We start from the raw sequence: 14,475 nt of genomic DNA, 5'->3' as shown, positions 1-14,475 counted from the left end.
ATATGTTAATATTTAAACCTTCTCACATTTCTGGAATAAACTCTACTTAGTCATTTTTAATGCATTCTCTTTGATATACTGGCATTTTTCTTCGGATTTTTTCCTATATCTACAGTCACAAGGGGAAGTGTACTGTTTTGGGGTTTGTGTGTTTATTTATGGACCTACCTTCTTCAGGTGTGGCTGTCAGGATAGCAGTAGATTTGAATACTGCCTTGGGAAATATTTTACCTCTTGAGTTTTGGAGTACAGTCTAGGGTGTTTGTATAAGTCTCAGAGTCCCCTCCTTGCCTCCTTCATCTTTCAGGTAGAATAGGAACCCTGATTGCCCTTTACAGCGGAGGATGCAGGGGTGAGGCAAAATTGAACTTTCTTGATACATTTATTATGTTCGTCTTTGTCATGTAGTCCTTTCTCTATCTGCGTCATCCCCCCCACTGTATTATAAACTTTCTAAGACAAGGAGAATCCTCTTCACAATATCCAAGGCCCTCCTACAGGAGGCACCAGTACATGGTAGTTGAAATACATCACTGCTACACCAGGAACAGGATAAAAGCCTATCAGTGCCCACATGAAGAAGTCCCATATGTATGTGGAATAAATGAACACATTAATGGGTAGAAAAAAATGGACATCATATATAAACCACACTCCTAATCCACCATCATTAACACAGAAACTATTTTCAAAGAAGTTCTGCGTGTTGTGCAGCATTGGTTCCTGCCTCAGAGAAATAACAAACAGCCACCCACGGAAAGTTACTATTTGAATGGCGACCTGCACAGACATGTCTTAAATAACAATGATCAAAGTGAGGAGAGGACCCAGAGGCCAAGACGTAAATAGTCATTTTTGACATTATGTTTTTGTTACAGATACAAAATCTTTATGGGGTTAATTTGCCATGAAAGGAGATGATACATGTGGAAGTACACTTTAAATGGTAGCAGCGCTCACCACGGCCTAAGGAGCGACCAAATTAAGGCTATGGGGCAAATTGATCTGACAAAGTTATGTTTTGTGCGGAAAGTTAAGACGAAAGAAACACGTTTTCTGCCAAAGGCTTGACGCTGAAGGAAGAGTTTCAGCCACCTCCATTCCATGGTGTCTGTACTTTCTGATTAAGTTCTTCTTTCCAGTTTATCTCTTAACTCAGGTGAAAGACCCTGAGGGCAAAGCATACCCTCCTGGGACCTAAACTACCCTCTGGAACAGAGAGGACTGCCCTGAGCCAGCAAGACCTCACATGACTGGCTCCAAAACCATGACCGACCTGACCTTGACTGCCCACCTGCATGTACGCACTGATCTTTCTTCCACATTTTTCTTATCTAAACCCAGAAATATTTGCAGTACTTTGGAGACAGGCTTCGAGATCCTAGTGTACTGTCTTCCCAGTGTTGGCCTCACCAAAATAAGTCCCTTTTTTGTTTCACCACCGCTCATTTCTCTGTCTTTGAAATTTGTCAGTGGCAAGTGGCCAAAATCTGGTCTGTTCGGGACCTCTGGAGACAGGCACTCCTGCACCTCAGTGCCCCGGCTACAACACTTTTTAAAAATTATTTATATAAATACAGTTAGAAACTTCCATCCGATCTCAGAATACTACTTTCTAGGAAAGCTATTTCTGTGGTTTCAGAGGATTACTTTTTGCTTTAGTCAGAGGATTAGGTGTTTGAAAGTGGCACTTGAATTACGTCTCCGAAATTATTAAGAAGATTATCAAATCTTAGAGAAAACGACAGACAGGTGATTTTCATCATTCCTTGCCCCCGGAGCTGTCTTCTCCTGAGATACCATAAACCATCTTGTGGTTTTTAAAGGTTTCGGTTTTTTATCCTGAAGCTTGATAACGACTTTTATAGGAGGATGGGTTGGGGGCGTCTGCGGGATGGGAGGCTTGGCAAAGAACTCGTTTCCAGGGATACACTAAATGTAGCCCTGGGCCTAGTCAGGCCACAGGCGCCTGTGCATTGAGTTCAGCCCTTCTGGGTCTTTTAATTGGGTAACTCTTGCGCCAGATCTAAAGCTCCCACTGGAATTCTACTTCCCATGTGCTCTTCACTGAGAAGGAGGATTCGTGGTGTATCTCATTCCTTTTCACTCCTTCCACTGGTCCAGCTGGAGTTCTGAAAGCAAACAGCCACGGCAAAAGCAAATACGACGTTGGTGCCAACCCTTAAGATCCGGCCTCATTAAGGTGCCGGAATCCGTAAGATTGCTACTTTAATAAGTTTGATAGGCGGTGGAGGGAGAAGAGGGAGGGAGGAGACGAGGAAGGCCCGCCCCTTTGGAATGGGATTGGTTCCCTCTCTCGGGGGAGTCCTTCGTTTTGCATCTCGGTTGGATAGGTTGACAGAAACATGTTGTTAAGGTGTTGTCGAAATGAGCCTTGTAGGTGTGCGCCGTTCCCTAAGTTTGTGGTTTTAGATTTTCAACGGGGCGGACTTCTTATTGGCTAGGGGATCAAGTTCCTGAAACTGGTCTATACCTTGAAAAATGTCTTCGTAACAGGAGGCGCCAAGGAGCTTAAGCGTAATTCACACGCAGTAAAGAACATGACGAAAGTTCCTCAGGGGTTTGATTTCAGTTTCCTAAATGACGAAGAAGCCAGGAAGATCCTTCAGGTGCTGGAAAGAAATGAGGAGCTGCAGAGGGCGGAGAAGGACAGGATCAGGTACAGAACAAATTCCTTTCTCTTCTCCAGGGGCCTGGCTCCCGCAGGAGCCCCCCGCGCGCGCGGAGGGAGGCGCGGAGTCTTGGCGGCGCACCTGTCGGGGCCTCCGGCTGCGGAGCATCGGCGGGGAGCGCGCCGCCCCGCGGGGGAAAGCTGCGCTCGGTTGCGCTCTTAAGGACTGTGGGATGCCTGGCTGGTGCTCTGCCCACGCGCGGCATCCCGGACGGGCTAGCCTGCGTTTCTCTGGCTCCGCAGGGCGGGATGCGACCCTGCCCTCGCCGTGCTGGCGGGTTCTTTGGAGCGTTTCTCTCCGAATGGATCCCGCAGAGCTGCCGCGCCCCGGGCGGGGACACGTGGGCGGCGATCGGCCGCAGGGGTCCGGGCTGCGTCGGGGCAGCGCGACGACGCCGTGCAGCGCTCAGGTACCCTCCGGGCGGTCGCGGACCGTGGGCCTGGTGGGCGGGTGAAATGGGGCGGGGGCGCTGCGTGGGGCGGAATCCTAGCCCGCGCGCACCCACGTGCTTCTTGCACAGGTGCTCCAGGCGGTCCGCCCTCGCCTAACACACTCTCCCGCAGCCCCAGGGACACCTCTCTCCACCCCACGCTGATAGTCGGCGGCGCCCGGGAGAGATGGCATCTCACTGGCGGCGAAGTGGTCCCACCCAAAAGGCCACAGTTCCAGGAACTTGCCATATTGTGTGGGGCGAACCGGCCTCAGACTGGGACGCATAGAGTGGGTAGAACGGCTGGGTCTCCTTGCGTGTGGTGCTGCTGGGGAGAAGTTGCTGTGAAATTTCACCCATGACCTTACTATGCAGTGTTACAGGTGGGGAGAATTAGATACCAGAGAATGGTATCGACAGGTAATTGCCTGGGATGTAAATTAACCAGTTTTTCTCCTGGGAGAAGTGTGGGAAAGGTCCTGGAATGAATACAAGCACTTGCTCACCAATTCCAGAATAGACCCATTCAAGGCCTTCTCCAGTAGACTGTGAAACGGAACTCGGGGCATCACTCTCAGACCAAAAAGTACGTCCTTGAATGGAATTTAGAAAGCCATTTTGTTTGCAATCAACGTTTTGGTGAAGTCGGTTCTAGGTTTCCACCTCCTTCCAAAGATTCCACTGGCCACCCACCCCCCAAAAAAACCCTCCAAAGATACTTTTCACATAGGAGAACCCTAGTTGGTCTTTGTAGAAGCAGTTAGAATACCCTGGGCCCAGAGCCCTGTCTTCACTCCTCCCCCGCAGATACAGCTCTTGTGGAGAATAACGACTGTTTGAAGGGTGAGAATGTGTGTTTCGCACCATCATACTCTGCTTTTAGGAAAATCGGCTCCGTCATTTCCTCCCTGTGTGAGCGCAGTATGTCCACACCCCCACACATCCACGTGTGTGTACTCACACGCATGCACGTGCCCCACACAGAGACACACCCAGCCTTGGGAAGGAGAACTTTAGAATTGTATGTAGTTTGTTTTCAACACATTTTCCAAAAGGACTAAGAAACTGGTGGCTTTCAGTGTGTGTCCTTGGAGGTGTTTGTTGTCTCTAGAGAGGATGGGACTTCTTAAGTGATCCAGTATGTATACTTGGGGAAATTGAGGGGAGAATTAGGAAATAACAGGAGAAAGCTTCACTTAGGATTTTATTATCAGTGTGGCTTCTCATGAACTATGGTCCTAGAAATAGTAAGAGTATTTTGTTTAACTTTCATTCAACGGAATTTTGACTTTTTACATCTGACCTGCTGCTTGCTGTGTTGTGTTTCCTCAGTAGCAGCTCATGGTGCCCAGGACAGCTGCCTTTAGGGGGACCTGGAATTACACATAGGTGGCAAGGCCATTGGGATGGGCCTCAGAAGGAAGGCTGAAAACCCTTCCTGATTCCATGGCACTTGTAACTGGGGCATCAACAGAAAAAGGCATAACACTAAGACAAAATCAATACTGCTATTAAACTGTTAAAAATAATTACCCTAATAATTTCAAAAATGTCACCATTAAAATATAAAAATAATTTAAGGACAGCGGACACTTGGGCCAAATGCTAGGCAATTATTTCTAGTACTTTCTTTCCCCCCTGGTTAATTCCTGAATCCCACCGTAGATACCCATCACTAGATAGCCATCTGGGTGGCGTTGTTCTGCTCAGTACCAGCTCACGTGCATGGGTTTCAGTAGCAGATACTGGCACGAAGGGAAGGCCTGAGATAACATGTCAACTTGGCTGCCTCTGCTCATTTTCGTGATATGTATGATCATATTTTCCAAATCAAAAGTCAGAACACGTGACTGATCATACAAGACTATTATTTAGGAGATAGTACAACAGGCCTATGTGAGAGACTGGGAGGGCTTTTGGCTGTGCAGGTTTCCCCTGTTATCAAAAAACAAAGCATTTACTCTGAAAGTTTCATAAGCCCACATGGCATAAAGGAGAGGAGCAATTACCATGAATTTATTTGGAAAAATTTTTGAGCAATCCCAGACACCAAAAATAATCTCTCTTAGGCTTTTCTGAAACCTTAGGACACATCTTGATAAATGGCGCACAAAATAAATCAAGATAAAGCACAGATGTTCACAAACACAGTTTAAAACTACCGCGGCTTTGGGGCGCCTGAGTGGTTCAGTCGGTGGAGCGTCCGACCTTGATTTCGGCTGAGGTCCTGATCTCAGGGTTGTGAGATAGAGCCCCCGTGTAGGGCTCGGCCCTCAGCATGGAGTCTGCTTGAGATTCTCTCTCCCTCTGCCCCCGCCCCGCACCCACTCTCTCTCAATGAATAGATAAAATCTTTTTAAAAAGTTAAAAAAATAAATAAACCATTAAAAAAAAGAAGCAGCAGCTACTGTGGCTTGGTGCTGAGATGCTGACTGTGGCTCCTCGGGGAGGGAGCTCGGCAGTGCCACTCTTGCTGCTTGGGCTGGGGGCTGCCCCCCTGCAAAACACGTGTAAACTCTATTTTTGCCTTTTACCTCTTTTCATAAAAGCAAAAATCCTCTTCGGATTCCATTTGGTTGGCAAAAACAGGAACTAATATAGGTCTTTCATAAAAGTCAAGTGGCCTAGCGCAAACTTTGGAAAACAGGGTGGGGAGGGGGAGTACTTGTAATGACAAACAGTCTCAAGATATCTTGGCTAGGGCATTAAGGGACCAAATGGAGAAGTATGGAAAGTTTGCTGGTTGGGGGACAACCGAGGAGTTGAGTTACTACTATGATAGGCTTGAAGTGTCTACAAGACAACTAAGAACTGTCCTATAGTTAGAAACCTAGAACTACAGTGTCATACAGGGCTGGAGATGCCCAGAGATGGATGTGGGAATAGTTGAGTTCACCATGCAAGAGTTAACAGCTCCACCCGTAGAAATGCTCCGGATTTTCCCACATCAGTACCAGACCTCTCTGGCTCCAGCTTACTGGGAAAGTATTTGCATTTAATATTATTATTTTCCTGATATATAAAGAGCTTATTCAAATATTGAAGAAAAACACCAAGATTCAAACTGATAAACAAGCAAAAGATAGAAATAAGGTGTTCATGCTAGAAGATATCCCAACAGTAAAAAAAAAAAATTATGGGAAAATATTCACCCTCACAGTAATAAAGAAATGAAAATTGAAGTATTTAAAAATAACAGAAAAAAAAACTGTTGGTGAGGAATGGCGTGAAATGGATAGATTCAGCATACTGTTAGTGGTATGTAATCCTTTTGGTGAACAATATGGCACTACCTATAAACATATGCCTTACCCCTGATCCAGTCTCCAATTCTTGGGAATTTCTCAGTAGTAGGAGTCTGAGGTCGGAGCAGATGGCCACACCAGCATTTATTAAGTGCTGCCTTTTTATGTAATAATAGTGATTACTGTGATAATGACAGCTAACTTTTATCGATCCCCTACTGTATACTCGGCACTGTACTATACATGTTATATGTATTTAAATAATTGTCCCAATAACCTCATTACGTATGCACTTGAATTTACATTTCATAGAGAAGGAAACACAGCTTAACAAAGGTTGAGTATCTTGTCCAAGTGAAGCAAGAGAGCCAGAATTTAAATCCAGATTTATCTCAAAATGATTTTATCCATTGGCCTTGAATAATCCTCACCACCGTCCCTTGGGGTAAGTAGTATTGCTGGCTTTGTCCAGAAGGAAAATTGAAGTGTCTCAAGGTAAAGGAACTTTCCCAAGGTCACACAAATCCTAAGCAACAGAGCTAGAATTTAAACCCAAATCTATCTGGCTCTAAAACCTATATTCTTTCCACTGTACTGTATTTTTCCCTGAGAAAAAACAAGACGTATACCAACAGATATTCACTGCAGTATTACAAAATAGCAAAATATTGGGAAAATAATAGAATAGTGAGAAGTTTCAAATCTAAATAGCCAATAAAAGCGCAGTCATTATACTGGACAATTATGGAAATAATTCTATCTTATCCAGTGTGATATTTAAATTTTATATTTCCTGACTACCTTGTTGTCAAGGTTGTAGACACCTCAAGCTTACATGAATACAATAGTGGGAAATGCATGGGAAGCATTATTCTGTGAAAAAGCAAAACACAAAATACCACCTGTAAGTTACTGCAGTTTCTTGAAAATAGGCAAAATAGGCAAAAAAAATAGGCAAAAATCTATGCTGCTTGTTTTGGTGAATCTCTGGGGCCTGACGCAGCTCCCCACACATGGTGAACAGGCAGTGAAAGTTTGCTGGAGGGTTGGGACTTGCCTCTTGTCTCCCCTGGAGCCTAACACTGCCAGGATGGGGATGGGACACATGGTAGGCTGGGCAGGAATGCTGGGCACGGGCTACTTCCTGAGGCTCTAGGAAGGCAGATGAAGGCAACGGTGTTCGATTTCCTGGCTTAGCAACAGAGACACCACGGACCGGCAAGAAGCCTGCCTGCAAGAGGCCTCCAGAGAAAACTTGATGGGGGAGTTCATGGCCTGCATGGGCCAGAGTCAGAGACTTCCGCAGTCCTAGCTTCTCTCCCCAATTGTCATTCTCTGCGTGTTTCCCCAGCGACCCTCTGCCCAGCCGGCTGGGATTCCTCCCTCCTCTGAACCCTGTAACGCACGACAGTCTGTGTTACATTGATCTGGTTCTGTCCTGTGATTCTGGAATCTGTCCTACAGAAATACTTTGAGAGCCAGTTCAAGAGGTAGAAATTACCACTGAAATTCCGATCTGACAGTTCCACTTCTTGTGAAAAGGGTTTTTCCTGGGGGTATTGACTTGGGAGTGACTTCTCAGACCTTCCACAGGCTGTGGTTCTAGCCTCAGTGAGAAAAAACGGCTGAGAGTTTGAGTCACAGTTTATGGGCAGGTGGAAATTTTCCCTATACTTCTGTCCCACCTTGGAGGAAATTGTATGTGTGTGTGTACATGTATATACACAAATACGCATAATATATATGTATATATACATACATATTTAATATATTAAATCTGAAAAGCATCTTGCTTTGTCACAAGTCTTTGAAAAACACAACTGCCTACTTATCATCCCGCACACCCCCCCAAGCCCACCCACCCGTCTCATAAATGTAACTGAAATAAAAAGTACGAAGACATTATATGAACCACTCAGCTCACAGAAGAGATATCAATAAATCAAAAATATTTATTTTTCCTACTGCAGAAAACTTATAAAGTATAAGGTGTCACAGCGCCTGTTGTAATCAAGTTGTCAAACGGCATGTCTGAATTTAGACTACCCGAGCTCAGTGGCAAGGCTGCGGCCCAGGAGGATTTTCCAGAACTTGGTAGTTTCTGATCAATGTACTGAGAGTACTGGAACTGTGGCTCATCCCAGGGGGAATGTGTATTTCAGAATGGTGGCGTGCTCACAGCTGTGGACGCTGGAGCAACCCGCAGAGATTAAAGCCAGATACACAGTCTCCTGACCCAGGCCTTCTGCCTGTCCTCTGGCTAACGGAGAGACTTTGGTTACGGGCTCCTGGTTATGGGATCTACTGTGCGCAGACACTGGGTTGGCCCTGAAAATACAGCGGAGAATAAAACCCAAACTCTGCCCGGGATGGCTTCAGTCTGTGAATGTTCTTGGTTGGTGGTAAGCCCTGTAAATAAACGTAGCTTGTCCTGGAGCAACCCTACTTGGCCTCGGGAAAGGGACCACAAGAACCGTCTAGAAGTTACGGGAGAGCCGTGTAGGCTTGTGTGTTCTGATCTCCTAACAAGGTGTGGGATTCACATGGATCTCTCAGGTGCCCGCAGTTTCCAGTAACATCCAGTTTAGTTCATTCCTTTAATCCTACGGGAGACCTTTCTCTCACGCAACCTGTCCCGTCTAGTTACGGCCGTGCATTGGTCTCCCCAGGCAATACATGTGAAACTACTGTCATATTATGGTTTCGTACCCCAAGGTTTGGGGGTAGTGTCCTTTTTAGGCTGTGTGACATTGTAACTCCTGTTGCTTTCCCAGTCTTTCCTGTTTGTGTTCAGCCTCATGATAGTCGATAGAGCAGGCACTCCTGCCTTTTTCAAAAGCTAATGACAACGGCAATAGTGATAGCTAATGCTTGTTTAACCCTTCCTCTGTGCTAAACTCTTCATGAGCGTATGCTCATTTAATTCCCACAACAACCTGAAGAGGGAAGGGGTATTTTTTTTTTTTTATCTCCTTTCTGCTGAGGAAGCTTAGGGAGGAGAAGGAACCTGGTTGAAATACTCTTGCAGGGAGTACTGGATTTGTGAACTCCATGTGTGTTTACTTCCTACGCAGCCCTGCCTCCAGCCACCGAGCGCAAGGAGGGTGATGGGATTAGTCACACATGGCCCATCCAGCTTGTAACAGCACTGAGACGTTTTCATGTTAAAACTCTTATTTCCACTGACCATGACATTAAAGAACGTACAATTCTAGGTTGCCATGTGTTCGAGTAAAAGTTATTATTAAACAAAAGGGCATAAGGGATGCGAGGGTACCACTAGTGAATCGGCCATATATAGGCAACATTGCCCACAAGCATTTATGTGTTAAAAAGCATATGTGCATTCTGTAAGGATATGCTCCAAACTGTTCACGGCGGCTGTCTCGTGGGCATCATAATTAAAGGGACTCTAACCCTTGTGCTGTTATTTTATTTCTTATAATTATCATAGGTTAACTAAAAAATAATGGCTGTTTCTTTTGATAATAAAGAAATACAAAATGTTTGGCTATGTTTTTTAACTTCGTAAGCATATCTTTTAAAATAATTATAAAAAAATACCTGGGTGTTTTTCCATCCTTTTCTTTATAATGTTTTATCAATATTGTGATATTAACGTATTCACGGGTAAGTTGCATTCTGTCCGTCAGTCTTGAGTTCTATGTGGCCGAGGATTGTCTTAGGGATGGAGAACCTTACACGCCTAGTAGGTGCTCAATTTCTAATTAAATGGACCTTAGCTTACGTCCATGAAGGAATACGAAGTAAAGGAAGGAAAGATTTGGGGAAACCAAGGACGAAGAAGGTCATTAGTCAGAAAACATGTTTCCCTCTGTTGGCACACTTGAGTCTTAGAACAGAACCAGCTGGCTAAGCAATTCGGGTCTGTTCTTCTGCAGTTGGTGCTGCATAGGCCGTGAAATTCCAGAGCTGCAGGCTCACCTCACTCTCCTTCCCAGGAACGTTTCCTTATTGGCATTGCCAGTGGCCCTATTTAAAGGTCATACTTAAAATATCAGCTTGGCATACCACAGGGGCCAGCTTCCTCATCGCACCGCGTGTTATGGTTTCTAATGATGAAAGAGGGAATTGGGGCCAAAGTGACCAAACTCCCCACTTTCTAAAAAAAGGTTGTGGTGTTTTTTATTTCTGTCAAGGCTTCTTTGGTTTCAACTTTAAAACAATGCATTTTGCAGCAGTTGAAGTGGGTAGGGGGGTGCGGGGAGAGGAACCTGGCAACCACAGCTCTGTCCTCCTGGTGTGTGGAGAAGATGTGTTGTGCAGGTGGTGGGAGGGCTGTGCTTCCTCTGAAGGTACCAGGCAAGGGTCTGTTCCAGGGCCCTCTACTAGTTCTCGGTAGTTCCCTGGCCCATGGCAGTTAACTCCAGTCTTCGCATGGTCTTCTCATGGTGCTCTCACCATGCACGTGTCTGTCTCTGTCCAAATTTTCCTCTTTTCATAAGGACACCATTCATATTGGATTAGAATAGCCTAATAACTTCATTTTAATTTGAATACCTCTGTAAAGCCCCTTTCTCCAAATAAGGCCATATTCTGAGGTACTTGGGGATTAGGACCCTCATATATCTTTTTTGGAGGATACAGTGTAACCCATAATAGTAAGGCTGGTTTCATATTTTGAAGTCAATTACTGTGAATCCACCATACAACAGTCTAAAGCAGAAAAGTGTGATCATATTAATTGATGCAGAAAAAGCATTTGACAAAGTTGAACATGCATTCACAACAAAAATTCTTTGCAAGAAAGAAATAGAATCTGATGAAAGCATCTGCCAAAAAATTTACGGCTAACATCATACCTAATGGTGAAACACGAATGCTTTTCCTCTAAGATCCGGAGCAAGGCAAGGGTGTGAAATCTCACCACTCCTAATTCAACATCATACTTAAGGTCCTAGCAAGTGTCAGCCAAGATAAAGAAAAGACATACATATGAGAAAGGAAGAAATAAAACTATCCCTAGTTGCAGATGATATGATTGTCTACAAAGAAAATCCCCAAAACATCTACCAAAAAAAAAAAAAAAAAAGAATCCTGGAACTAAGAAGTAAATTTAGCAAGGTGGTAGGATACAAGATCAACATACAAAATTCTATTGAGTTTCCATACAGTAGGAATGAACGATTAGAAAGGCAAGAGAATTGAATAGACAAAACAATTTTGAAAAAGAAGAATGAAGTTGGAAGAATCACACTGTTTGATTTTAAGACTCACTATAAAGCCATTGTATCAAGATAGTGTAGTATGTGTGAAGGGAAAGACATAGGTTAATGGAACAGAGTAGAGTCCAGAAGTAGACCCCAAAATACAGCCAATTGATTTTCTTTTCTTTTCTTTTCTTTCTTTTTTTTTTTTTTTTATAAAAGTGCAAAGGCAATTCAATGAAGGAAAGTCTTTTCAACAAGTGGTGTTGGGTAACTGGGCACAAGGCCAAAAATGTCTTCATCACCCAAAATAAAACCCATTAGTTATTCTTCATTTCTGCCCCTCTTACCCCCACTCCACCCCAGTTACTGGTAACTGCTTTCTGTCTTTATGGATTTACCTATTCTGGAGATTTCATGTAAATGGAATCATCCGATATGTAACTTTTCGTGTCTCTTTAGTTAGGATAATGTTTTCAAGGTTGATTCACCTTGTAGCATTTATCTGTACTTTGTGCTTTTTAATAACTGAATGAATACACATTCCATTGGATGTATATACCACAATTTGTCAAGCCATTCTTCTGTTGATTAAAATTTAGGTTGTTTCCACTTTTTGGCTGTTGGGAATAGTGTTGTTGTGAACATAAATCTACAAGGATTAGAGTACCTGTTTGCAATTCTTTGGGGGTATATACCCAGGTGTGGAATTACTGTGATATTGGGTAATTCTATATTTAAATTTCTAGGAGTCATCAAAACGTTTTCACCCACATTGACTTTATACAGTTGTGATCATACCATGCATATTTTTTTTTAAGATTCTTTTTTTCTTTAAGTAGGGTCCATGCCCAACGTGGGGCTTGAACTCATAACCCCGAGATTGAGAGTCACATGCTCTACTGCCTGAGCCAGCCAGGGGCCCCTATACTGTGCATATTTTTGTTTATTTATGTAATATCTAACATAAAAGTAACTCCTTGAAATTAAAGACTCAGAGTCAACGTTATTTTTGTGACTGTGTGCTATTCTACTATATATATTTTAGAATTTAATTATTGTAATATTTGAGCCACTGTGATTTTTTCTTTCTTTTTGTTTCCTATTGCTTTATTAAATAACACTGTAACAAACCTTCATGATTGCATCCTTAATTCAATTTAAATTGTCTCCCTAGGGTAAATTCCACAAAATAGAATCCTTAGTTTATAATATAGTTTCTAAATTCTTATTACCTGTTACCAAATTACTTTCCAAAAAATGTGCTACCAAATTTCACCTTGATAGCAGTGTGGGTATTTTACCATACCCTTCTCAGCACTGGATGGTATTACTATTTTAAAAAATCTTTGCTAATTTCATAGGAAAAAAAATTTAACTTGACTTAATATCTAGCACTGGTCATAATGAACTTGAACTTTTTTTTGTATGTTTACGACTCATTTATGTTTCATGATTTATGAATTGTTTGTTCATATCTGCCCATTTTTATTTCAGGATTTGTATTCAGAATCCCTCTTGTCATACATAACAGATCTAACCATGGCTTTAAAAAATTGAGGATAAACTTTTCTGACATAATAGGATATCTGGAAGTAGACAAGCACTAGCTGGTTTAGTGGTTTAAGATATCAGGATGGTGTCTTGCAACACAAAATGGCTGCAACTGCTCTGAACATCACACTCCTGTATAAGACAGGAAGAAGGGGATGTGGTAGAGCCAATTCTACTTGTCCTTTACCCTGGAAGTAAAAGCTTTTCCAGATGCTGATCCCAGCCAATTCCTCCTTATGTATCATTGACCAGAACCAGGTCATAAGGCCACCCTCACTGCAAGGGAATTGAAAAATCAAGAAGTGGAATTCAGATGTTAGGCTTAGACCAATTGTGATCCCTCCCCTGAACCTGAACATTTTGCTGCCCACAGCAAAACCAGAAAGGAGAGTAATTGGGGGGAATAGATTCTAGAAGGCAACCAACACCGTCTGACATCAAATCTCAGTGTGTTTTTTTCTTACTGATTTATATGTTTTTCTATTAAGGAGATTGACTCTTGTCCCATTTATTACAAATATATTTCCCAGTTTTCAGTTTGCACTTAACTTCTATTTATCTGAAAGCAGAAGGGATCTTTTTTAAAGATTTGTTTATGTATTTGAGAGAGAGAAAACACAAGAGGGAGGGAGAGAGAATCTCAAGCAGACTCCACACTGAGCACAGAGTCCAATGCGGGGCTCAATCTCACAACCCAGAGACCATGCCCTGAGCCGAAACCAAAAGTCTGAAGCTCAAATGACTGCACCACCCAGGCGCCCCTCTGTTTTTATATAACAAAGTGTACCTAGTTTTTAAAAAGTTTTCTTTTTAAGATTAGAAAGTTCTTCCATCTAGAGATTAGGTCAATATCTCACCTCTACCTTTTAAAATCTTTTTTAAAAGCTAACTTTTTAATGATCCAATATATATTTTATTTTTAAAGTAGGATAATTATATGAATTGATTTTCCCCCCAAATGGCTAGCAAATTGTCCTGGTACCATTTATCTCCATCTGCTTTTAAGGCCTTTGATTATTCCTTTTAGCAAAAGGACCAGGAACAAACAAACAGTAACAGCGACAGAGTGTTGGTGAGGCAAATGCGACGGCATCCGCTATCGTGAAACTGAGAAGGAAGTTGTAGGGACAAGGCTTTTGTACAGAGAAGTGTGATTTTGCACATATATTAGTACATAGAAATAATGGGTCATGTTGCACGTCCTTCATCTTCCCATTTCCTAGGCCAGGTGGCAGACCCCACCCAGGGTAGACCATTCATTGTGAGATCTACATCACGTGACCTGGTTGTCTTTTTTTTTTTTTTTTTTTAAGATTTTATTTATTTATTTATTTGTCAAAGAGAGAGACAGAGAGAGAGAAGAGAGTGCATGAGCAGGGGAAGGG

General features: G+C 43.0%; 1 protein-coding gene across 2 annotated transcripts in view; it reads left to right on the top strand.

Moving 5' to 3' along the window:
• Positions 1 to 2,347: 2,347 nt before the first annotated feature.
• The window catches only part of EXPH5 (exophilin 5), a 70,174-nt gene continuing 58,046 nt past the window's right edge, over positions 2,348 to 14,475 (top strand). For both annotated transcript variants that reach the window (XM_019797684.2, XM_019797682.2), the window contains exon 1: positions 2,348 to 2,680. In XM_019797684.2, the coding sequence (XP_019653243.2) occupies positions 2,562 to 2,680 (119 nt within the window). In that variant the 5' untranslated portion in view covers positions 2,348 to 2,561. The remainder of the gene's footprint in view (positions 2,681 to 14,475) is intronic.

The sequence above is a fragment of the Ailuropoda melanoleuca genome, chromosome 8 (genome assembly GCF_002007445.2).
Source record: "Ailuropoda melanoleuca isolate Jingjing chromosome 8, ASM200744v2, whole genome shotgun sequence".
Lineage (NCBI taxonomy): Eukaryota > Metazoa > Chordata > Mammalia > Carnivora > Ursidae > Ailuropoda > Ailuropoda melanoleuca.
This window is presented reverse-complemented; position numbering and strand designations above follow the sequence as displayed.